The sequence below is a fragment of the Oncorhynchus tshawytscha genome, linkage group LG02, assembly GCF_018296145.1.
Source record: "Oncorhynchus tshawytscha isolate Ot180627B linkage group LG02, Otsh_v2.0, whole genome shotgun sequence".
In the NCBI taxonomy this organism is placed as follows: Eukaryota; Metazoa; Chordata; class Actinopteri; order Salmoniformes; family Salmonidae; genus Oncorhynchus; species Oncorhynchus tshawytscha.
The window spans coordinates 11,732,191-11,759,665 of NC_056430.1; the positions used below are offsets into that span (position 1 = coordinate 11,732,191).

A 27,475-nucleotide genomic window follows, 5' to 3' on the forward strand; every position below is an offset into this window, starting at 1 on the left:
ATGAGTCTCCCTGGACCCCCCCCCCTTCCCCAGACACACACACACACACTTGTCCTCTTCCCCGAGTCACATATCACTTCCCCTCCCTCTCTATGTAGTGACATGCTTGGTGCTTTAAAAGCAGGTGAACAGCAGGTCATGACTGCCAGAGCAGCCTCAGCCACACACGCAGAACAACAGGAAAAGAGAAGCTGCATGCATGTCAGCTAAAGCAGTAACAACACAAATCAAAAAGAATACCAGTTATATAGGAACACGGTGCAGTTTCATTCAAATGATGATGGAGAACAGCGGGGGTTCACTGCATCGAAGATAAGAAGCACAACTCAACAACAGCCGGCAGCAGCCAACGCAAACACAACAACAACACCACAACATCCTGTGACATCATATCTACATGCAGCATCTCCAGCAATCAAGAGTGAGCTTATTTGTGGCCCTCGCCCCTCCTGAGCCAATCTCAGTTCAGAGTTTGGTTCGAAGCAGAGGCTTCTGGGACAGATGGGTGAGTGAGTGTGTGTGTGGGGGGGGACTGTCACATCTCACCCCCTCGTTCTGTGGCCTAGGGCCCAGTTCCAAACCCCCTCCCCATCTCCTCTGTCTGTGGCCTAGGGCCCAGTTCCAAACCCCCTCCCCATCTCCTTTGTCTGTGGCCTAGGGCCCAGTTCTAATCCAAAAGGACTGAATGAGTGGTTGGATTGGAACCATGCCTTTGTCTGGTCACACAGGATGGAGGTAAGGTGTGACAGGGCTAGTATATCGGCCTAATTCCAAATATTCCCTGTCGGTTTGGAATTGGGCACATGTGGTTTATGGATAAGAGGGTGTGGAAGGGAGGGGTGTCTTCTGAATTCATCTTATTGCTGGGAGCAGTGGTGGAAAGTACTTCAGTAAAAGTACTCTAAAGTACTACTGAAGTACTCTATAAAGTATTACAGTAAAAGTACTTTAAAGTACTACTTAAGTAGTTTTTGGGGTATCTGTACATTACTGTAATATTGATATTTTTGACAACTTTTACTTTTATTTCACTACATTCCTAAAGAAAATATATATATATATTTTATTTGTAAATTAGATACCTACCTAATTTTATTTTTATTACCTTTATTTAACTAGGCAAGTCAGTTAAGAACCAATTCTTATTTTCAATGACAGCCTAGGAACAGTGAGTTAACTGCATGTTCAGGGGCAGAACGACAGATTTGTACCTTGTCAGCTCGGGGATTTGAACTTGCAACCTTCTGGTTACTAGTCCAACACTCTAACCACCAGGCTACCCTGCCACCACCAGGCTACCCTGCCACCACCAGGCTACCCTGCCACCACCAGGCTACCCTGCCACCACCAGGCTACCCTGCCACCACCAGGCTACCCTGCCACCACCAGGCTACCCTGCCACCACCAGGCTACCCTGCCACCACCAGGCTACCCTGCCACCACCAGGCTACCCTGCCACCACCAGGCTACCCTGCCACCACCAGGCTACCCTGCCACCACCAGGCTACCCTGCCACCACCAGGCTACCCTGCCACCACCAGGCTACCCTGCCACCACCAGGCTACCCTGCCACCACCAGGCTACCCTGCCACCACCAGGCTACCCTGCCACCACCAGGCTACCCTGCCACCACCAGGCTACCCTGCCACCACTAAGGCTACCCTGCCACCACCAGGCTACCTGCCACCACCAGGCTACCCTGCCACCACTAGGCTAACCCTGCCACCACCAGGCTACCCTGCCACCACCAGGCTACCCTATAACCACCAGGCTACCCTGCCACCACCAGGCTACCCTGCCACCACCAGGCTACCCTGCCACCACCAGGCTACCCTATATACCTTTCTATAATAATACAGTGTTAAATCATACAGATACCTATAATACAGTTATCTATAATAATACAGTTATCTATAATAATACAGTTATCTATAATAATACAGTTATCTATAATAATACAGTTATCTATAATAATACAGTTGTCTATAACAGTTATCTATAATAATACAGTTATCTATAACAGTTATCTATAATAATACAGTTGTCTATAACAGTTATCTATAATAATACAGATGTCTATAATAATACAGATGTCTATAATAATACAGTTATCTATAATAATACAGTTATCTATAATAATACAGTTATCTATAACAGTTATCTATAATAATACAGTTATCTATAACAGTTATCTATAATAATACAGTTATCTATAATAATACAGTTATCTATAACAGTTATCTATAATAATACAGTTATCTATAACAGTTATCTATAATAATACAGTTATCTATAACAGTTGTCTATAATAATACAGATGTCTATAATAACACAGTTATCTATAATAATACAGTTATCTATAACAGTTATCTATAATAATACAGTTATCTAAAATACAGTTATCTATAATAATACAGTTATCTATAATAATACAGTTGTCTATAACAGTTATCTATAATAATACAGTTATCTATAACAGTTATCTATAATAATACAGTTATCTAAAATACAGTTATCTATAATAATACAGTTATCTATAATAATACAGTTGTCTATAACAGTTATCTATAATAATACAGTTGTCTATAATAATACAGTTATCTATAACAGTTATCTATAATAATACAGTTATCTATAATAATACAGTTATCTATAACAGTTATCTATAATAATACAGTTATCTATAATAATACAGTTATCTATAACAGTTATCTATAATAATACAGTTATCTATAATAATACAGTTGTCTATAATAATACAGTTATCTATAACAGTTATCTATAATAATACAGTTATCTATAATAATACAGTTATCTATAACAGTTATCTATAATAATACAGTTATCTATAACAGTTATCTATAATAATACAGTTATCTATAACAGTTATCTATAATAATACAGTTATCTATAATAATACAGTTATCTATAACAGTTCTCTATAAAAATACAGTTATCTATAAAAATACAGTTATCTATAATAATACAGTTATCTATAATAATACAGTTATCTATAACAGTTATCTATAATAATACAGTTATCTATAACAGTTATCTATAATAATACAGTTATCTATAACAGTTATCTATAATAATACAGTTATCTATAACAGTTATCTATAATAATACAGTTATCTATAACAGTTATCTATAATAATACAGTTATCTATAATAATACAGTTATCTATAACAGTTATCTATAATAATACAGTTATCTAAAATACAGTTATCTATAATAATACAGTTGTCTATAATAATACAGTTATCTATAACAGTTATCTATAATAATACAGTTATCTATAATAATACAGTTATCTATAACAGTTATCTATAATAATACAGTTATCTATAATAATACAGTTATCTATAATAATACAGTTATCTATAACAGTTGTGTATAATAATACAGTTATCTATAACAGTTGTCTATAATAATACAGATGTCTATAATAACACAGTTATCTATAATAATACAGTTATCTATAACAGTTATCTATAATAATACAGTTGTCTATAATAATACAGTTATCTATAATAATACAGTTATCTATAACAGTTATCTATAATAATACAGTTATCTATAACAGTTATCTATAATAATACAGTTATCTATAATAATACAGTTATCTATAACAGTTATCTATAATAATACAGTTGTCTATAATAATACAGTATAAATAGGACGCAAACAACAGATATACGGCTGCACCTCTATGTCTATTAGATTAGACAGAGAGAGACAGACAGAGAGAGGGGAGAGAGACAGACAGAGAGAGGAGAGAGACAGACAGAGAAAGGGGAGAGAGACATTCAGAGAGAGGGGAGAGAGAAACAGAGAGAGGAGAGAGACAGACAGAGAGAGGGGAGAAGACAGACAGAGAGAGGAGAGAGACAGACAGAGAAAGAGAGAGACAAACAGAGAGAGGGGAGAGAGAAACAGAGAAAGGGGAGAGAGACAGACAGAGAGAGGAGAGAGACAGACAGAGAGAGGAGAGAGACAGACAGAGAGAGAGGGGAGAGAGACAGACAGAGAGAGGAGAGAGACAGACAGAGAAAGGGGAGAGAGACATTCAGAGAGAGGGGAGAGAGAAACAGAGAGAGGAGAGAGACAGACAGAGAGAGGGGAGAGAGACAGACAGAGAGAGGAGAGAGACAGACAGAGAAAGGGGAGAGAGACAAACAGAGGAGAGAGACAGACAGAGAAAGGGGAGAGAGACATTCAGAGAGAGGGGAGAGAGAAACAGAGAGAGGAGAGAGACAGACAGAGAGAGGGGAGAGAGACAAACAGAGAGAGGGGAGAGAGACAGACAGAGAGAGGAGAGAGACAGACAGACAGAGAGGAGAGAGAGAGACAGAGAGAGAGAGAGTGACAGACAGAGAGGAGAGAGCGAGAGAGAGAGTTGGCAGCTACCGTACATTCAGCTTCGTAAGGCCTAGAGAGGGTTTGTGTTGCTCTAGATAACCACATGCCTGTTTCTTTCTCTCTCCCTCTCTATCTACTTGTCCTATTACTGTTTGGAGACATACAGGTTGAAATAGCTGTGCTGCTCAGGGCAGCCGGGTAACAAATAATCACTTAACATATCCAATAGAACACTACCAAAATAGTTTTTAATTATTATTTACTATTTTACTTTTCTGCTCTTTTGCACACCAATATCTCTACCTGTACATGACCATCTGATCATTTATCACTCACACATTTATCACTCCAGTGTTAATCTGCAAAATTGTAATTATTCGCCTACCTCCTCATGCCTTTTGCACACATTGTATATAGACTCCCCCTTTGTTTTCTACTGTGTTATTGACTTGTTAATTGTTTATTCCATGTGTAACTCTGTGTTGTCTGCTCACACTGCTATGCTTTATCTTGGCCAGGTCGCAGTTGCAAATGAGAACTTGTTCTCAACTAGCCTACCTGGTTAAATAAAGGTGGAATAAAAAAATTAAAAAAATTCATGTTGGTACAGCCTTCTGTTTTAGGGCAATTTCAAAATGTCTAATTTAAAACCTTCTAATAGGGTTATATGATTGATTGATATGTCCAGGCAGAAATGTGATTCTTTATTGTCTAGGAAAGGGAGTCACAATGCTTGTGAGCATTACCAATGCCTATGTGTGTGCTGTCAATACTTTATATTTATGCTATCCACTAAGTCATTTGTGAATCTCACAGTAGCCTTAGCTTGAATTCATTGAATACCTCACCCAAAGCTCTCCAGACAGAAAGATTAGTTCAGATGCCATGAGTAGGGGGGAGGGACACTGCACACCACACTGGTGGAAGGGGATTGGAGGAGGGTGAGGGGGGACCAATGAGGCTAAATCATGCTCCACATTGACTCTGCCCAGCCCGGGAAAGGAGGAGGGGCCAGCCGAGTGACTGGCCAATCAGGCAAGAGGAGAGACAGAATTGCAGGGACAGATAGATATCTCTACCTGAGAACCTCAGAGTGAGAGGAGTCGCTGTCATCTGACCTGAAGACAGAACAGGAGAGGAGCAGGGTTAGGAGAGGAGCAGAATAGGAGAGGAGCTGGGTTAGGAGAGGAGCAGAAGAGGAGAGGAGCAGGGTTAGGAAAAGGGTTAGGAGAGGAGCAGAACAGGAAAAAATTCATGTTGGTACAGGGTTCAGGGTTTTAGGAGCAGGGTTAGGAGAGGAGCAATTTCAAAAGCAGGGTTAAGGCGCAGAAAAACAGGGTTCTAAGCAGGGTTATATGATTGATTGATATGTCCAGGCAGAGGTGCAGGGTTTATTGTCTAGAAGAGGGAGTCACAAGGGTTGAGAGGAGCAGAACCAGAGGAGCAGGGTTAGGAGAGGTGCAGAAGTCAATACTTTATATTTATGCTATCCAGGAAGTCAGGGTTAGGAGAGGAGCAGGGTGAATCAGAACAGGAGAGGAGCCTTAGGAGAGGATTCAGGGTTAGGAGAGGAGCAGGGCCCAAAGCTTCCAGACAGAAAGCAGGGTTAGGAGAGGAGCAGGGTTCAGATGAGCAGAGAGAGGGGAGGGACAGGAGCAGAACACCACACTGGTGGAGAGGAGCAGGAGGAGAGGGCAGGGGGGGACAGAATAGGAGGAGCTGGGTTAAATCATGCTCCACAGGGTTGACAGGGTCTGCCCAGCCAGGAGAGGAGCAGGGAGGAGAGGCCAGCAGAAGAGGAGGCCAATCAGGGTTAGGAGAGGAGCAGAACAAGAGAGGAGCAGGGTTGGAGAGGACAGATAGATATCTCTACCTGAGAACCTCAGAGGAGAGGAGCAGGGTTAGGAGAAGACAGAACAGGAGAGGAGCAGGGTTAGGAGAGGAGCAGAAGAGGAGAGGAGCAGGGTTAGGAGAGGAGCAGAAAAAGAGGAGAGGAGCAGGGTTAGGAGAGGAGCAGGGTTAGGAGAGGAGCAGAACAGGAGAGGAGCAGGGCTAGGAGAGGAGCAGGGTTAGGAGAGGAGCAGGGCTAGAGAGGAGCAGGGTTAGGAGAGGAGCAGAACAGGAGAGGAGCAGGGTTAGGAGAGGAGCAGGGTTAGGAGAGGAGCAGAAGAGAGAGGAGCAGGGTTAGGAGAGAGGAGGCAGGGTTAGGAGAGGAGCAGAAGAGAGGAGCAGGGTTAGGAGAGGAGCAGAACAGGAGAGGAGCAGGGTTAGGAGAGGAGCAGAAGAGGAGAGGAGCAGGGTTAGGAGAGGAGCAGTGTTAGGGAGGGTTAGGAGAGGAAAACAGGAGAGGAGGAAAGGAAAGGAGCAGGGTTAGAGGAGAAGAGAGTATCAGGGAGGAGCAGGGTTAGGAAGAGAGGAGCAGGGAGAAAGAGGAGCAGAACAGGAGAGGAGCAGGGTTAGGAGAGGAGCAGGGTTAGGAGAGGAGCAGGAAGAGGAGAGGAGCAGGGTTAGGGTTGGGAGAGGAGCAGAACAGGAGAGGAGCAGGGAGGAGCAGGAGCAGAAGAGGAGAGGAGCAGGGTTAGGAGAGGAGCAGGGTTAGGAGAGGAGCAGGGTTAGGAGAGGAGCAGAGAGGAGCAGGGTTAGGAGAGGAGCAGGGTTAGGAGAGGAGCAGGGTTAGGAGAGGAGGAGCAGGGTTAGGAGAGGAGCAGGGTTAGGAGAGGAGCAGGGTTAGGAGAGGAGCATGGTTAGGAGAGAGAGAGGGGCAGGGTTAGGAGAGGAGAGGAGCAGGAGCAAGGTTAGGAGAGAGAGGAAAGGAGCAGGGTTAGGAGAGGATAAGGAGTATCAGAACAGGAGAGGAGCAGGGTTAGAAGAGAGGAGCAGGGTTAGGAGAGGAGAAGAGAGGAGCAAGGTTAGGAGAGGAGAGGAAAGGAGCAGGGTTAGGAGAGGAGAAGAGAGTATCAGGGTTAAGAGAGTAGAAGAGAGGAGCAGGGTTAGGAGAGTAGAAGAGAGGAGCAGGGTTAGGAGAGTAGAAGAGAGGAGCAGGGTTAGGAGAGGAGAAGAGAGGAGCAGGGTTAGGAGAGGAGAAGAGAGGAGCAGGGTTAGGAGAGGAGAAGGGAGGAGCAGGGTTAGGAGAGTAGAAGAGAGGAGCAGGGTTAGGAGAGGAGAAGAGAGGAGCAGGGTTGGGAGAGGAGAAGGGAGGAGCAGGGTTGGGAGAGGAGAAGGAGGAGCAGGGTTAGGAGAGTAGAAGAGAGGAGCAGGGTTAGAGAGAGCAGAAGAGAGGAGCATGGTTAGGAGAGGAGAGGAGCAGAGTTGGGAGAGAGGAGGCAGGGTTAGGAGAGGGGAAGAGAGGATCAGGGTTAGGAGAGGAAAGGATCAGGGTTAGGAGAGTAGAGAGGAGGAAGCAGGGTTAGGAGAGAAGAAGAGAGGAGCAGGGTTAGGAGAGGAGAAGAGAGGAGCAGGGTTAGGAGAGGAGAAGAGAGGAGCAGGGTTAGGAGAGAGAAGGGAGGAGCAGGGTTAGGAGAGAGAAGAGAGGAGCAGGGTTAGGAGAGGAGAAGAGAGAGCAGGGTTGGGAGAGGAGAAGGGAGGAGCAGGGTTAGGAGAGGAGAAGGGAGGAGCAGGGTTAGGAGAGTAGAAGAGAGGAGCAGGGTTAGGAGACGAGAGGAGCAGAGTTAGGAGAGGAGCATGGTTAGGAGAGGAGAGGAGAGGAGCAGAGTTGGGAGAGGAGAGAGGCAGGGGTAGGAGAGGGGAAGAGAGGATCAGGGTTAGGAGAGGAAAGGATCAGGGTTAGGAGAGGAGAGAAGCAGGGTTAGGAGAGAAGAAGAGAGGAGCAGGGTTAGGAGAGAAGAAGACAGGAGCAGGGTTAGGAGAGGAGAGGAGAGGAGAGAAGCAGGGTTAGGAGAGAAGAAGACAGGAGCAGGGTTAGGAGAGAAGAAGAGAGGAGCAGGGTTAGGAGAGAAGAAGAGAGGAGCAGGGTTAGGAGAGAAGAGAAGCAGGGTTAGAAGAGGAGAGAAGCACGGTTAGGGGAGGAGAGGAGAGAAGAGAAGCAGGGTTAGGAGAGGAGAGGAGAGGAGAAGAGAGGAAGTTAGGAGCATATTGAGCGCTATGGCTAGAGGAGAAAGGGTTATACTGGTAGGGTTAGGTTTAGGTTCAGGGATAGGGAATAGGGGATGGCTAGCCTGTGTGACAGTTTGTTCCAGCCTGTGACAAGACAGCAGAAACAACATCTGCCACTCAGACTAGCCAATGACCGGGTCAGGTTTAAGATTAGGGGAGGTACGGTTATCCATCAAGTTTAGGGGTTTGGCTCTGGGTTAAAGGAAGGAATACCTACAGTACAGTAAGGGATAAAACAGAAGTACTCTTAAAGAGGGAGGCTTACTGGGATTGGGGGTGGGGTTTCCCAGGAACCAGGAAGTAAAGGAAGAGGAAGGGCAGGGAGAGGGATTTGGGTTATCAGCAGGGAGAAAGCAGTTCATTGGAGGACAGGGTTGTCAATCAGACTGGACACCACAGGAGAACCCACCCACTCTTAGTTAACTGTCTCTGTGGGAAAGATCTGCTCCGGTGTACCGCCTATACCCTGAGTTGTAAGTAGGGAAAACACTGGCAAGTGTGTGAAAAGTGTGGCACTGTTAATTAAGGGAATAGGATGCCATTTGGCACATCCTATAAATATTTGATTGCTCAGCAGTCATTGTAATGCCAGTTGTAAATTCAGATTTCTGTAGGGAGCAAAGCTGTTAGAAGACAGCGGAACAATATCACCTCTATAAATTCTGTCATAGTATCTGCTTTTTAATACCGTATGAGGTTGATGGGAGCATGTTTATTAATGCCCAGTATACTGACTTATGGGTGTAATGTGCATATGAAACCAGACAATATTTGGCTCTGGCTAAATATCTAGTATTCAGAACCTGTTGTTACTTTTCCCTGGGAATCTTGAGCTGTTTTTGTAGAAACTGCTACTGTAAATGTTCTGGATGTTTTGTACCAAGCCCATAGGGATGTTGTTGTTTTGGGAGGTAGGAAAGGAAAAGGGGGATACCTAGTCAGTTGTTCAGCTGAAATGTTTCTTCCACATTTAACCCAACCCCTCTGAATCAGAGGTGCGGGGGGCTGCCTTAATCCCCGGCACCCGGGGAACAGTGGGTTAACTCCCTTGCTCAGGGGCAGAACAACAGATTTTTAGCTTGTCAACTGGTGGAGGACAGGAGTGTATGTTTGAGGGGGAGGACAGGAGTGTATGTTTGAGGGGGAGGACAGAGGGGGAGGACAGGAGTGTATGTTGAGGGGGAGGACAGAGGGGGAGGACAGGAGTATATGTTGGAGGGGGGGGACAGAAGTGTATGTTGGGGGAGGACAGAAGTGTATGTTGGAGGGGGAGGACAGAAGTGTATGTTGGAGGGGGAGGACAGAAGTGTATGTTGGAGGGGGAGGACAGAGGGGGAGGACAGGAGTATATGTTGGAGGGGGAGGACAGAAGTGTATGTTGGAGGGGGAGGACAGAGGGGGAGGACAGGAGTGTATGTTGGAGGGGGAGGACAGAAGTGTATGTTGGACAGAGGGGGAGGACAGAAGTATATGTTGGAGGGGGAGGACAGAAGTGTATGTTGGAGGGGGAGGACAGAAGTGTATGTTGGAGGGGTGGAGAGGGGGAGGACAGGAGTGTATGATGGAGGGGGAGGACAGGAGTGTATGTTGGAGGGGGAGGACAGGAGTGTATGTTGGAGGGGGAGGACAGGAGTGTATGTTGGAGGGGGAGGACAGAGGGGGAGGACAGAAGTGTATGTTGGAGGGGGAGGACAGAAGTGTATGTTGGAGGGGGGAGGACAGTTGGGGGGAGGACAGGAGTGTATGTTGGAGGGGGAGGACAGGAGTGTATGTTGGAGGGGGAGGACAGGAGTGTATGTTGGAGGGGGAGGACAGGAGTGTATGTTGGAGGGGGAGGACAGGAGTGTATGTTGGAGGGGGAGGACAGGAGTGTATGTTGGAGGGGGAGGACAGGAGTGTATGTTGGAGGGGGAGGACAGGAGTGTATGTTGGAGAGGGGGAGGACAGGAGTGTATGTTGGAGGGGGAGGACAGGAGTGTATGTTGGAGGGGGAGGACAGGAGTGTATGTTGGAGGGGGGAGGACAGGAGTGTATGTTGGAGGGGAGGACAGGAGTGTATGTTGGAGGGGGAGGACAGGAGTGTATGTTGGAGGGGGAGGACAGGAGGACAGGAGTGTATGTTTGAGGGGGAGGACAGGAGAGTATGTTGGAGGGGAGGACAGAGGGGGAGGACTCTCCTCCCCTCCCTACCCCCCTCCAACATACACTCCTGTCCTCTGTCCCCCCTCAAACATACACTCCTGTCCTCCCCCCCTCTGTCCTTCCCCTCCAACATACACTCCTGTCCTCCCCTCTGTCCCCCTCCAACATACACTCCTGTCCTCCAACATACCCCTCCAACATACACTCCTGTCCTCCCCCTCAAACATACACTCCTGTCCTCCCCCTCCAACATACACTCCTGTCCTCCCCCCTCTGTCCTCCCCCCTCCAACATATACTCCTGTCCTCCCCCCTCAAACATACACTCCTGTCCTCCCCCCTCCAGGAGTGTATGTTTGAGGGGGGAGGACAGGAGTGTATGTTTGCGCAGAGCAGCAGTCTGAGTCTTCTTTTCAGTGTCAGTTTCTCAAACTGGAAAAGTCCCAGAAAACATTTTCTTTCCAGTTTGTTCAAGACAAAGAAATATGAAACGTGTAAAACACTTTGATAAAATGTATTCTTATGATGAAGGCTAGAGCCCAAGACTTTGAACTGAGAATGCACCAAAGCAAAGTGAAGACAGACACACACACACACAGAGAAACAGTAACATGGATTGATTCAAAGCTCACAGATGGATGTAAACGTGTTCCAAAAACAATGTTGATGTGAAAACCATGTAAAACGACATAACGTATATATAAAAAAGACCTGTCATTAAACCTCATAAGATAAACCCATATAACAATTAACATGTAATGAAACACATTTCTGAAATACCCCCCCAAAACTATATATTCCACTAACCCAGCCACCATCCTCAACTCAATGGCTGCCAATGACACCATCCCCAAAGAGGAAGCCAGTTCCTCTGAGCTCAATTACCTACCTTTACATAATGAGAATCCAGAGGCAAGATCAGGCATCCCTAGCCTAGTACACACACACACACACACACACACACACACACACACACACACACACACACACACACACACACACACACACACACACACACACACACACACACACACACACACACACACACACACACTTCCTAACCACCACTTCCTACACCAATCAGGAGTCAAAAAAAAGGCCACAGCCAATCAGGATTAATAAGGATTAGAAACTACAGACCATTTAGAGAGGCTGACAATTAACTGCTGCCATTTCCAGAGCTGAGAACTAGAATCTTTTAAGAAGAGGAATGAACACAAGAGGACACAGGGACTTCCTGTTCTGAGTGTTTAAGAAGAGGAATGAACACAAGAGGACACAGGGACTTCCTGTTCTGAGTGTTTAAGAAGAGGAATGAACACAAGAGGACACAGGGACTTCCTGTTCTGAGTGTTTAAGAAGAGAAATGAACACAAGAGGACACAGGGACTTCCTGTTCTGAGTGTTTTAAACACAAGAGGACACAGGGACTTCCTGGAATGAAATAAACACAAGAGGACACAGGGACTTCCTGTTCTGAGTGTTTAAGAAGAGGAATGAACACAAGAGGACACAGGGACTTCCTGTTCTGAGTGTTTAAGAAGAGGAATGAACACAAGAGGACACAGGGACTTCCTGTTCTGAGTGTTTAAGAAGAGGAATGAACACAAGAGGACACAGGGACTTCCTGTTCTGAGTGTTTACGTAGAGAAATAAACACAAGAGGACACAGGGACTTCCTGTTCTGAGTGTTTACGTAGAGAAATAAACACAAGAGGACACAGGGACTTCCTGTTCTGAGTGTTTACGTAGAGAAATAAACACAAGAGGACACAGGGACTTCCTGTTCTGAGTGTTTACGTAGAGAAATAAACACAAGAGGACACAGGGACTTCCTGTTCTGAGTGTTTAAGAAGAGGAATGAACACAAGAGGACACAGGGACTTCCTGTTCTGAGTGTTTACGTAGAGAAATAAACACAAGAGGACACAGGGACTTCCTGTTCTGAGTGTTTAAGAAGAGAAATAAACACAAGAGGACACAGGGACTTCCTGTTCTGAGTGTTTACGTAGAGAAATAAACACAAGAGGACACAGGGACTTCCTGTTCTGAGTGTTTACGTAGAGAAATAAACACAAGAGGACACAGGGACTTCCTGTTCTGAGTGTTTACGTAGAGAAATAAACACAAGAGGACACAGGGACTTCCTGTTCTGAGTGTTTAAGAAGAGGAATGAACACAAGAGGACACAGGGACTTCCTGTTCTGAGTGTTTAAGAAGAGGAATGAACACAAGAGGACACAGGGACTTCCTGTTCTGAGTGTTTACGTAGAGAAATAAACACAAGAGGACACAGGGACTTCCTGTTCTGAGTGTTTACGTAGAGAAATAAACACAAGAGGACACAGGGACTTCCTGTTCTGAGTGTTTACGTAGAGAAATAAACACAAGAGGACACAGGGACTTCCTGTTCTGAGTGTTTAAGAAGAGGAATGAACACAAGAGGACACAGGGACTTCCTGTTCTGAGTGTTTAAGAAGAGGAATGAACACAAGAGGACACAGGGACTTCCTGTTCTGAGTGTTTAAGAAGAGAATGAACACAAGAGGACACAGGGACTTCCTGTTCTGAGTGTTTACGTAGAGAAATAAACACAAGAGGACACAGGGACTTCCTGTTCTGAGTGTTTACGTAGAGAAATAAACACAAGAGGACACAGGGACTTCCTGTTCTGAGTGTTTACGTAGAGAAATAAACACAAGAGGACACAGGGACTTCCTGTTCTGAGTGTTTACGTAGAGAAATAAACACAAGAGGACACAGGGACTTCCTGTTCTGAGTGTTTAAGAAGAGGAATGAACACAAGAGGACACAGGGACTTCCTGTTCTGAGTGTTTACGTAGAGAAATAAACACAAGAGGACACAGGGACTTCCTGTTCTGAGTGTTTACGAAGAGAAATAAACACAAGAGGACACAGGGACTTCCTGTTCTGAGTGTTTACGTAGAGAAATAAACACAAGAGGACACAGGGACTTCCTGTTCTGAGTGTTTACGAGAAATAAACACAAGAGGAAATAGAGAAATAAACACAAGAGGACACAGGGACTTCCTGTTCTGAGTGTTTACGTAGAGAAATAAACACAAGAGGACACAGGGACTTCCTGTTCTGAGTGTTTACGTAGAGAAATAAACACAAGAGGACACAGAGAAATAAACACAAGAGGACACAGGGACTTCCTGTTCTGAGTGTTTACGTAGAGAAATAAACACAAGAGGACACAGGGACTTCCTGTTCTGAGTGTTTACGTAGAGAAATAAACACAAGAGGACACAGGGACTTCCTGTTCTGAGTGAGAAATTTGAGTGTTTACGTAGAGAAATAAACACAAGAGGACACAGGGACTTCCTGTTCTGAGTGTTTACGTAGAGAAATAAACACAAGAGGACACAGGGACTTCCTGTTCTGAGTGTTTACGTAGAGAAATAAACACAAGAGGACACAGGGACTTCCTGTTCTGAGTGTTTACGTAGAGAAATAAACACAAGAGGACACAGGGACTTCCTGTTCTGAGTGTTTACGTAGAGAAATAAACACAAGAGGACACAGGGACTTCCTGTTCTGAGTGTTTACGTAGAGAAATAAACACAAGAGGACACAGGGACTTCCTGTTCTGAGTGTTTACGTAGAGAAATAAACACAAGAGGACACAGGGACTTCCTGTTCTGAGTGTTTAAGAAGAAATAAACACAAGAGGACACAGGACTTCCTGTTCTGAACACAAGAGGACACAGGGACTTCCTGTTCTGAGTGTTTAAGAAGAGGAATGAACACAAGAGGACACAGGGACTTCCTGTTCTGAGTGTTTACGAAGAGAAATAAACACAAGAGGACACAGGGACTTCCTGTTCTGAGTGTTTTAGAGAAGAGGAGGGAATGAAATAAACACAAGAGGACACAGGGACTTCCTGTTCTGAGTGTTTAAGAAGAGGAAATGAACACAAGAGGACACAGGGACTTCCTGTTCTGAGTGTTTAAGAAGAGGAATGAACACAAGAGGACACAGGGACTTCCTGTTCTGAGTGTTTAAGAAGAGGAATGAACACAAGAGGACACAGGGACTTCCTGTTCGTAGAGAAATAAACACAAGAGGACACAATGATTTTACGTAGAGAAATAAACACAAGAGGACACAGGGACTTCCTGTTCATCAGCTGAACTGATTTTAAAATATCTTCTATTAGCTGAAAGTATATTTTCCATTATTAATAAGTTCCATTAAGATCAGAGCCAGATTGTTCACGTCTATCTGTCTGGCAGCAGGACCTCTATTAGAGAATATCACCTAGAAACCTGCAGCTAGACTGTCCATCCTAGGATGGATGTGAATGGCTGTCAATTCCAGGGAAATGAGACCCTGATCTTAATCTCAATCCATACAACAATAGAACAACTCAGGAGAACAATGAAAGAACCACAGGACAACTCAGGAGGAGAACAATGAAAGAACCACAGGACAACTCAGGAGGAGAACAATGAAAGAACCACAGGACAACTCAGGAGGAGAACAATGAAAGAACCACAGGACAACTCAGGAGGAGAACAATGAAAGAACCACAGGACAACTCAGGAAGAGAACAATGAAAGAACCATAGAACAACTCAGCAGGAGAACGATGAAAGAACCATAGAACAACTCAGCAGGAGAACGATGAAAGAACCATAGAACAACTCAGGAGGAGAACAATGAAAGAACCATAGAACAACTCAGCAGGAGAATGATGAAAGAACCACAGGACAACTCAGGAGGAGAACAATGAAAGAACCATAGAACAACTCAGGAGGAGAACAATGAAATAACCATAGAACAACTCAGGAGAACAATGAAAGAACCATAGAACAACTCAGGAGAACAATGAAAGAACCACAGGACAACTCAGGAGGAGAATGATGAAAGAACCATAGAACAACTCAGCAGGAGAACAATGAAAGAACCACAGGACAACTCGGGAGGAGAACAATGAAAGAACCAGACGGGAAGTAAAGATCAGATTGATCAGATGAGGAAGATGATTGGCTGGGAAAACAAAGAGTTTTGAAGGTTTTTCAAGGTTACAGTGTCTGTCTGTCTGTCTGTCTGTCTGTCTGTCTGTCTGTCTGTCTGTCTGTCTGTCTGTGTGTGTGTGTGTGTGTGTGTGTGTGTGTGTGTACTTACTTGTCCAGTGCGGAGCCCTGACTCTGGTTGCTGGTGAGCCTTGAGAAGACATTGCGGTCGTTCCGGGTTCTAAGAGGGGGAGGAGGGGGAGTGAACCCATCAGCATTTCTGAGAGAGAGTGATAGGGGAGAGCGGTTGAGGGGAGGATGGGGAGGGGAGAGGTGGAGGGGGGGTGGTGTGGAGAGATGCGGGATATTATGAGAACAGCTGACTTTTCGGGAGTTAAGTTTCTGTCTCATATTCAAAGATTGATTAGTTGATTAATGGATTGATTAATTGATTGATTAATGGATTGATTAATTGATGAATGGATTGATTAATTGATTAATGGATTGATTCATTTATTGATTAATGGATTGATTGAAGTCAAGTCATATTTATTTGACGTACATTTCACATAGTTCATTAAACAGGAACAACACAAAGCAGGAAGACAAGGTAAAGGGAATGTGGAGATTGAACAAAACAAGGCATTAGTGATTAGTGGGAAGACAGTTAGCTACCTGGAAGCCTGGCCTCGGTGATAAGACTTCCTCCTTGTTAGAGGGGAGGTGTCATCACTGTGAGACTGTCTGGGACTGAGAGAGAGGTTATTACTGCTGTTTAGTATCTACTTCACTTGCTTTGGCAATGTTAACATGTTTCCCATCTCGATAACGCCCATTAAATTGAAATTGAATTGAGAGCGAGCGAGTGAGTGAGTGAGTGAGTGAGTGAGTGAGAGAGAGAGAGAGAGAGAGAGAGAGAGACAGAGAGAGAGAGAGACAGAGAGTGTGAGAGAGAGTGTGAGAGAGAGAGAGAGAGAGAGAGAGAGAGAGAGATAGAGAGAGAGAGAGAGAGAGAGTGAACGAGACAGAGAGACGGAGAGAGAGACAGAGAGAGAGAGAGAGTGAGAGTGAGAGAGACAGAGAGAGAGAGAAAGACAACCAAACAAACCAAAACAAAGGCAAAGTCTTCTCATGCTTTGTTGATTTCAAAAAAGCCTTCGACTCAATCTGGCATGAGGGTCTGCTATACAAACTGATGGAAAGTGGTGTTGGGGGTAAAACATACGACATTATAAAATCCATGTACACAAACAACAAGTGTGCGGTTAAAATTGGCAAAAAACACACACATTTCTTCACACAGGGTCGTGGGGTTAGACAGGGATGCAGCTTAAGCCCCACCCTCTTCAACATATATATCAACGAATTAGCGCGGGCACTAGAAGAGTCTGCAGCACCCGGCCTCCCCCTGCTAGAATCCGAAGTCAAATGTCTGCTGTTTGCTGATGATCTGGTGCTTCTGTCACCAACCAAGGAGGGCCTACAGCAGCACCTAGATCTTATGCACAGATTCTGTCAGACCTGGGCCCTGACAGTAAATCTCAGTAAGACCAAAATAATGGTGTTCCAAAAAAGGTCCAGTCACCAGGACCACAAATACAAATTCCATCTAGACACTGTTGCCCTAGAGCACACAAAAAACTATACATACCTTGGCCTAAACATCAGCACCACAGGTAACTTCCACAAAGCTGTGAACGATCTGAGAGACAAGGCAAGAAGGGCATTCTATGCCATCAAAAGAAACATAAATTTCAACATACCAATTAGGATTTGGCAAAAAATACTTGAATCAGTCATTGAGCCCATTGCCCTTTATGGTTGTGAGGTCTGGGGTCCGCTCACCAACCAAGACTTCACAAAATGGGACAAACACCAAATTGAGACTCTGCACGCAGAATTCTGCAAAAATATCCTCCGTGTACAACGTAGAACACCAAATAATGCATGCAGAGCAGAATTAGGCCGATACCCACTAATTATCAAAATCCAGAAAAGAGCTGTTAAATTCTACAACCACCTAAAAGGAAGCGATTCACAAACCTTCCATAACAAAGCCATCACCTACAGAGAGATGAACCTGGAGAAGAGTCCCCTAAGCAAGCTGGTCCTGGGGCTCTGTTCACAAACACAAACACACACTACAGAGCCCACACACTACAGAGAGTGTCATACTGCTGGTGGAGGAGAGGTTGACGGGAATGGAGGAGAGGGTGAGGGGGATGGAGGAGAGGTTGAGGGGGACGGCGTGCGACAGAGAACAACCCACTAGAGAGGTGGCCACCCCCACAGAGAAGCCAGCAGAACAGCCCACCTCAGCACCCAACAAAAGTCTCGACACCACAGCAGAACAGTCCACACCAGACCCTGACCATAGAGTCGACATCACAGCAGAACAGACAAATGAAGAACCCCAAGCCCAGCGGCTCTCACCCCCTCTGAGCACCCCCCCTGTCAGCCTGCCTGCTAGCCCTTCTGACAACCCACTGAGGACAAACACAAGACACAGATTGTACTACTTATGGACTCAAATGGGAAATATATAGAAGAAAAAAAACTTTTTCCCAAACACAGTGTGTCTAAACTCTGGTGTCCAAACACCCAGCGCGCCCTAGACCTTCTGTCTGAGGCCAAACTAGGCTCACCCAGCCACATAATAATACACACAGGCACAAACGACCTGAGAGCACAGCAAGAAAGAGTGGCCACAGCACTGAAGGGAGTGATTGAAAAGGCTTCTTCTACTTTCCCCAACGCACAAGTGGTTATCTCCACCCTGCTACCACGAAAAGACTTCCACCCTGCCACAATATAGCGGGTAAACGCAAGTATTTCCCATGACTGTGCCTCAAAACCAAACATTTTCCTGGCCCACCACTCCACCCTGGACTTGAACAACCTCTATGACCAGGTCCACCTCTACAAGGCAGCAGTGCCCACGTTTGCCCGAACTTTAAAGGACATCGCTCTCAAACGTATCCCCAACACTTCACACAGGAGCAACAGGTCAATAGACACCCCACCCAGACCAGCGAGACACCCTTCCAGACCTGCCGGACCCCCTGGACCTACACATAGAGGACCCACGCCAAGAGGAATTACATCCAGACCACCGCACACCCAGACACATCCACACCCCCACCCCAACCAATCAACACCCCCCACGTCAACCATGCCCACACCCCATTTAGGCCCCCTCAGATCAGACCTATGCCACTCCTGCCCACCCCATGCACCCCACCCCCGCAAAGAGGGCCTCAACATGGAAGCCACACATACGCCCAGGTAGTGAGTGGGCAAACAGTCCCAACCCCCACTCTCACACTCGCCCAAGCCAATGGCATGTACCAGATGCTCAGCAGGCTCTGCTCACACTTACTGGCCTGAGGCCAAACCACGACCAACAACATTGGACACTCTATGGAACAAAAAGCATTCACTATATCATGGAATATCCAAGGCCTGAGGTCATCTGCCTTTGGCCTGAAGAGCAGAAGCCCGGACTTCACCAAAGAAATCGGTAATACAGACATTGTCATCCTGCAAGAAACCTGGTACAGAGGAGACAGACCCACTGGTTGCCCTCTAGGTTACAGAGAGCTGGTAGTCTCATCCACCAAACTACCAGGTGTGAAACAGGGAAGGGACTCAGGGGGTATTCTAATTTGGTATAGAGCAGACCTATCTCACTCCATTAAATGAATCAAAACAGGAACATTCTACATTTTGCTAGAAATTCAAAAGGAAATTATCCTAACAGAGAAAAATGTCCTCCTGTGTGCTACCTATATCCCCCCACTAGAATCCCCATATTTTAATGAAGACAGCTTCTCCACCCTGGAGGGGGGAAATCAATCATTTCCAGGCCCAGGGACATGTACTAGTACTAGTCTGTGGTGACCTAAATGCCAGAACCGGACAAGAACCTGACACCCTCAGCACACAGGGGGACAAACACCTGCCTGGAGGTGACAGCATTCCCTCCCACATATGCCCCCCTAGGCACAACTATGACAACATAACCAACAAAAACGGGTCACAACTCCTGCAGCTCTGTCGCACGCTGGGTATGTACATAGTCAATGGTAGGCTTCGAGGGGACTCCTATGGTTGGTACACCTATAGCTCATCTCTTGGTAGTAGTACTGTAGACTACTTTATCACTGACCTCAACCCAGAGTCTCTCAGAGCGTTCACAGTCAGCCCACTGACACCCCTATCAGACCACAGCAAAATCACAGTCTACTTAAACAGTGCAATACTCAATCATGAGGCATCAAAGCCAAAGGAACTGAGTAACATTAAGAAATGCTATAGATGGAAGGAATGCAGTTTGGAAACCTACCAAAAAACAATTAGGCAACAACAAATTCAATCACCTTTAGACAATTTCCTGGGTAAAACGTTCCACTATAATAGTGAAGGTGTAAACTTAGCAGTAGAAAATCTTAACAGTATATTTGACCTCTCAGCCTCCCTATCAAATCTGAAAATCTCAAATAGAAAACCGAAGAAAATGAACAACAATGACAAATGGTTTGATGAAGAATGCAAAAATCTAAGAAAGAAATTGAGAAACCTGTCCAACCAAAAACATAGAGACCCGGAAAACCTGAGTCTACGCCTTCACTATGGTGAATCACTAAAACAATACAGAAATACACTACGGAAAAAGAAGGAACAGCATGTCAGAAATCAGCTCAATGCAATTGAAGAATCCATAGACTCTAACCACTTCTGGGAAAATTGGAAAACACTAAACAAACAACAACACGAAGAATTATCTATCCAAAATGGAGATCTATGGGTAAACCACTTCTCCAATCTTTTTGGCTCTATAACAAAGAATAAAGAGCAAAAACATATACATGATCAAATACAGATCTTAGAATCAACTATTAAAGACTACCAGAACCCACTGGATTCTCCAATTACATTGAACGAGTTACAGGACAAAATACAAACCCTCCAACCCAAAAAGGCCTGTGGTGTTGATGGTATCCTCAATGAAATGATCAAATATACAGACAACAAATTCCAATTGGCTATACTAAAACTCTTTAACATCATCCGTAGCTCTGGCATCTTCCCCAATATTTGGAACCAAGGACTGATCACCCCAATCCACAAAAATGGAGACAAATTTGACCCCAATAACTACCGTGGAATATGCGTCAACAGTAACCTTGGGAAAATCCTCTGCATTATCATTAACAGCAGACTCGTACACTTCCTCAATGAAAACAATGTACTGAGCAAATGTCAAATTGGCTTTTTACCAAATTACCGTACAACAGACCATGTATTCACCCTGCACACCCTAATTGACAACCAAACAAACCAAAACAAAGGCAAAGTCTTCTCATGCTTTGTTGATTTCAAAAAAAGCCTTCGACTCAATTTGGCATGAGGGTCTGCTATACAAACTGATGGAAAGTGGTGTTGGGGGTAAAACATACGACATCATAAAATCCATGTACACAAACAACAAGTGTGCGGTTAAAATTGGCAAAAAACACACAAATTTCTTTACACAGGGTCGTGGGGTTAGACAGGGATGCAGCTTAAGCCCCACCCTCTTCAACATATATATCAACGAACTGGCGCGGGCACTAGAAAAGTCTGCAGCACCCGGCCTCACCCTACTAGAATCCGAAGTCAAATGTCTGCTGTTTGCTGATGATCTGGTACTTCTGTCACCAACCAAGGAGGGCCTACAGCAGCACCTAGATCTTATGCACAGATTCTGTCAGACCTGGGCCCTGACAGTAAATCTCAGTAAGACCAAAATAATGGTGTTCCAAAAAAGGTCCAGTTACCAGGACCACAAATACAAATTCCATCTAGACACTGTTGCCCTAGAGCACACAAAAAACTATACATACCTTGGCCTAAACATCAGCGCCACAGGTAACTTCCACAAAGCTGTGAACGATCTGAGAGACAAGGCAAGAAGGGCATTCTATGCCATCAAAAGGAACATAAATTTCAACATACCAATTAGGATCTGGCTAAAAATACTTGAATCAGTCATAGAGCCCATTGCCCTTTATGGTTGTGAGGTCTGGGGTCCGCTCACCAACCAAGACTTCACAAAATGGGACAAACACCAAATTGAGACTCTGCACGCAGAATTCTGCAAAAATATCCTCCGTGTACAACGTAGAACACCAAATAATGCATGCAGAGCAGAATTAGGCCGATACCCACTAATTATCAAAATCCAGAAAAGAGCTGTTAAATTCTATAACCACCTAAAAGGAAGCGATTCCCAAACCTTCCACAACAAAGCCATCACCTACAGAGAGATGAACCTGGAGAAGAGTCCCCTAAGCAAGCTGGTCCTGGGGCTCTGTTCACAAACACACCCTACAGAGTCCCAGGACAGCAGCACAATTAGACCCAACCAAATCATGAGAAAACAAAAAGATAATTACTTGACACATTGGAAAGAATTAACAAAAAAACAGAGCAAACTAGAATGCTATTTGGCCCTACACAGAGAGTACACAGCGGCAGAATACCTGACCACTGTGACTGACCCAAAATTAAGGAAAGCTTTGACTATGTACAGACTCAGCGAGCATAGCCTTGCTATTGAGAAAGGCCGCCGTAGGCAGACATGGCTCTCAAGAGAAGACAGGCTATGTGCTCACTGCCCACAAAATGAGGTGGAAACTGAGCTGCACTTCCTAACCTCCTGCCCAATGTATGACCATATTAGAGAGACATATTTCCCTCAGATTACACAGATCCACAAAGAATTCGAAAACAAATCCAATTTTGAAAAACTCCCATATCTACTGGGTGAAATTCCACAGTGTGCCATCACAGCAGCAAGATTTGTGACCTGTTGCCACGAGAAAAGGGCAACCAGTGAAGAACACGCACCATTGTAAATACAACCCATATCTATGCTTATTTATTTTATCTTGTGTCCTCTACCATTTGTACATTGTTAAAACACTGTATATATATATAATATGACATTTGTAATGTCTTTATTGTTTTGAAACTTCTGTATGTGTGATGTCTACTGTTAATTTTTATTGTTTATTTCACTTTATATATTATCTACCTCACTTGCTTTGGCAATGTTAACACATGTTTCCCATGCCAATAAAGCCCTTGAATTGAATTGAATTGAGAGAGAGAGATAGAGAGAGAGTGAGCGAGACAGAGAGATAGAGAGAGAGACAGAGAGACAGAGAGAGACAGAGAGAGACAGAGAGAGAGACAGAGAGACAGAGAGAGAGAGTGAGCGAGACAGAGAGACAGAGAGAGAGACAGAGAGAGAGAGAGAGAGAGAGAGAGAGAGAGACAGAGAGAGAGAGAGAGACAGAGAGACAGAGAGAGATAGAGAGAGAGTGAGCGAGACAGAGAGAGAGAGAGAGAGAGAGAGAGACAGAGAGACAGAGAGAGAGAGAGAGAGAGACAGAGAGACAGAGAGAGAGAGAGAGACAGAGAGACAGAGAGAGATAATGAGATAATATACATAATATGACATTTGTAATGTCTTTATTTATTTGGAACTTCTATGAGTGTAATGTTTACTGTTCATTTTATTGTTTGTTTCACTTTTGTATATTATCTACTTCACTTGCTTTGGCAATGTTAACATATGTTTTTTATTTATTTATTTCACCTTAATTTAACCAGGTGGCCAGTTGAGAACAAGTTCTCATTTACAACTGCGACCTGGCCAAGATAAAGCAAAGTAGTGCGACACAAACAAAACAGAGTTACACATGGAGTAAACAAATGTACAGTCAATAACACAATAGAAAATAATATATATAGTGTGTGCAAATGAAGTAGGATAAGGGAGGTAAGGCAATAAATAGGCTGTAATGACGAAGTAATTACAATTTAGCAATTAAACACTGGAGTGATAGATGTGCAGAAGATGAATGTGCAAGTAGAGATACTGGGGTGCAAAGAAAGAAGAAAAAATATAACAGTATGGGGATGAGGTAGTTGGATGGGCTATTTACAGATGGGCTATGTACAGGTGCAATGATCTGTGAGCTGCTCTGACAGCTGGTGCTTAAAGCTAGTGAGGGAGATATGAGTCGCCAGCTTCAGTGATTTTTGCAATTCGTTCCAGTCATTGGCAGCAGAGAACTGGAAGGAAAGGCGGCCGAAGGAGGAATTGGCATTTGGGGTGACCAGTGAGATATACCTGCTGGAGCGCGTGCTACGGATGGGTGCTGCTATGGTGACCAGTGAGCTGAGATAAGGTGGGTCTTTACCTAGCAAAGACTTATTGATGACCTGAAGCCAGTGGGTTTGGTGACGAATATGAAGCGAAGGCCAGCCAACGAGAGCATACAGGTCACAGTGGTGGGTAGTATATGGGGCTTTGGTGACAAAACAGATGGCACTGTGATAGACTACATCCAATTTGCTGAGTAGAGTGTTGGAGGCTATTTTATAAATGACATCGCCGAAGTCAAGGATCGGCAACATATGTTTCCCATGCCAATAAAGCACCTTGAATTGAATTCAGAGAGCGAGAGAGAATAAGCATTAGCATATAGTAGCAGATCGTTAGAATTAGCATGTAACACTGCTATGCAGTTACAGACATATATGTTCCCTAGATGGCTGACAGCAGGCGTTGTTCTGAAGCCACCGTCCCCCATATTGGTACTCCCCAGAAGTTACAGTGCGCCATAGCCTACTACTCACAAGGTGTGCCCCCTGACGGGCAGGTTGATGGTCCTGGACATCCGGTCTCTGAAGATAGGGAGGGTGAGGCTCAGGCCGCTCATACTGGTCCCGTTTTCCAGGATGTCTGTCAGGGAGGCCAGGGACTTAGTAATGTTCTTAGTAGAGGGGTCTAACACGGGACACAGGTACTCAGCTGATACCGCCTTCATCTGGGCTGACAGACGAGGCTCGGCCTGGGGGGAGGGGGGAGGGGAGAGAATGATGAAGAAAAAGCCATATGATGTCTTTAATAAACAGCACCTTGGGAGATAATGGTATAATGATCTTGGAAACTGTCACCCAATTACTCATGTGTACAAGATGCACCGCCCACAACCATAAGGCTCTCCAGAGGGGGGTGCGGTCTGCACAACGCATCACCAGGGGCAAACTACCTGCCCTCCAGGACACCTACAGCACCCGATTGTCACAGGAAGGCAAAAATGATCATAAAGGACAGCAACCATCCCAGTCAATGCCTGTTCACCTGGCTATCATCTAGAAGACGATGTCAGTACAGGTGCATCAAAGCAGGGACCGAGAGACTGAAAAACAGCTTCTATCTCAAGGCCATCAGACTGTTAAACTGCAATCACTAACACAGAGAGCCTGCTGCCTACATACAGACTTGAAATCATTGGCCACTTTAATAAATGGATCACTAGACACTTTAAATAATGCCCCTTTAATAATGTTTACATATCTTACATTACTCATCTAATATGTATATACTGTATTTTATACCATCTATTGCATCTTGCCTATATCGCTCATCCATATATTTATATGTACATATTCTTACTCCATCCCTTTATAATTCTGTGTATTAGGTAGTTGTGGAATTGTTAGATTACTTGTTAGATTTGTGTATATAAGGTAGTTGTTGTGGAATTGTTAGATTACTTGTTAGATATTACTGCACTGTCGTAACTAGAAGCACAAGCATTTTGCTGCACTCGCATTAACATCTGCTAACCATGTGTATGTGACCAATAACATCTGCTGACCATGTGTATGTGACCAATAACATCTGCTGACCATGTGTATGTGACCAATAACATTTGATTTGATTTGTGTAGAGGCTGCTTTCTACAGGTATCTAATGGAACTATCCCCCTATGTCTCAGGTGTAGAGGCTGCTTTCTACAGGTATCTAATGGAACTATTCCCCTATGTCTCAGGTGTAGAGGCTGCCATCTACAGGTATCTAATGGAACTATTCCTCTATGTCTCAGGTGGAGAGGCTGCTTTCTACAGGTATCTAATGGAACTATCCCCCTATGTCTCAGGTGTAGAGGCTGCCATCTACAGGTATCTAATGGAACTATTCCCCTATGTCTCAGGTGTAGAGGCTGCTTTCTACAGGTATCTAATGGAACTATTCCCCTATGTCTCAGGTCTAGAGGCTGCTTTCTACAGGTATCTAATGGAACTATCCCCTATGTCTCAGGTGTCTCAGGTAATGGAACTATTCCCCTATGTCTCAGGTGTAGAGGCTGCTTTCTACAGGTATCTAATGGAACTATTCCCCTATGTCTCAGGTGTAGAGGCTGCCTTTCTACAGGTATCTAATGGAACTATTCCCCTATGTCTCAGGTGTAGAGGCTGCCATCTACAGGTATCTAATGGAACTATTCCCCTATGTCTCAGGTGTAGAGGCTGCCATCTACAGGTATCTAATGGAACTATCCCCCTATGTCTCAGGTGTAGAGGCTGCCATCTACAGGTATCTAATGGAACTATCCCCCTATGTCTCAGGTGTAGAGGCTGCTTTCTACAGGTATCTAATGGAACTATTCCCCTATGTCTCAGGTGTAGAGGCTGCTTTCTACAGGTATCTAATGGAACTATTCCCCTATGTCTCAGGTGTAGAGGCTGCCATCTACAGGTATCTAATGGAACTATTCCCCTATGTCTCAGGTGTAGAGGCTGCTTTCTACAGGTATCTAATGGAACTATTCCTACAGGTATCTAATGGAACTATTCCTGCTATGTCTCAGGTGTAGAGGCTGCCATCTACAGGTATCTAATGGAACTATCCCCCTATGTCTCAGGTGTAGAGGCTGCTTTCTACAGGTATCTAATGGAACTATTCCCCTATGTCTCAGGTGTAGAGGCTGCTTTCTACAGGTATCTAATGGAACTATTCCCCTATGTCTCAGGTGTAGAGGCTGCCATCTACAGGTATCTAATGGAACTATTCTATGTCTCAGGTGTAGAGGCTATCTAAGGGAACTATTCCCCTATGTCTCAGGTGTAGAGGCTGCTTTCTACAGGTATCTAATGGAACTATTCCCCTATGTCTCAGGTGTAGAGGCTGCTTTCTACAGGTATCTAATGGAACTATTCCCCTATGTCTCAGGTGTAGAGGCTGCCATCTACAGGTATCTAATGGAACTATTCCCCTATGTCTCAGGTGTAGAGGCTGCTTTCTACAGGTATCTAATGGAACTATTCCCCTATGTCTCAGGTGTAGAGGCTGCCATCTACAGGTATCTAATGGAACTATTCCCCTATGTCTCAGGTGTAGAGGCTGCTTTCTACAGGTATCTAATGGAACTATTCCCCTATGTCTCAGGTGTAGAGGCTGCTTTCTACAGGTATCTAATGGAACTATTCCCCTATGTCTCAGGTGTAGAGGCTGCCATCTACAGGTATCTAATGGAACTATTCCCCTATGTCTCAGGTGTAGAGGCTGCTTTCTACAGGTATCTAATGGAACTATTCCCCTATGTCTCAGGTGTAGAGGCTGCTTTCCATCTGGAACTACAGGTATCTAATGGAACTATCCCTATGTCTATGTCTCAGGTGTAGAGGCTGCTTTCTACAGGTATCTAATGGAACTATTCCCCTATGTCTCAGGTGTAGAGGCTGCTTTCTACAGGTATCTAATGGAACTATTCCCCTATGTCTCAGGTGTAGAGGCTGCCATCTACAGGTATCTAATGGAACTATTCCCCTATGTCTCAGGTGTAGAGGCTGCTTTCTACAGGTATCTAATGGAACTATTCCCCTATGTCTCAGGTGTAGAGGCTGCTTTCTACAGGTATCTAATGGAACTATCCCCTATGTCTCAGGTGTAGAGGCTGCTTTCTACAGGTATCTAATGGAACTATCCCCCTATGTCTCAGGTGTAGAGGCTGCTTTCTACAGGTATCTAATGG

The 27,475-nt window shown here is 44.8% G+C and overlaps 1 protein-coding gene across 1 annotated transcript in view; it reads right to left on the reverse strand.

Moving 5' to 3' along the window:
- LOC112235708 (kinesin-like protein KIF21B) overlaps positions 1 to 27,475 on the reverse strand; it is a 167,160-nt gene that overhangs the window by 20,412 nt on the left and 119,273 nt on the right. The window contains 3 exon segments of the mRNA XM_042330259.1: positions 15,772 to 15,879; positions 16,275 to 16,349; positions 24,291 to 24,505. Of these exon segments, the coding sequence (XP_042186193.1) occupies positions 15,772 to 15,879; positions 16,275 to 16,349; positions 24,291 to 24,505 (398 nt within the window).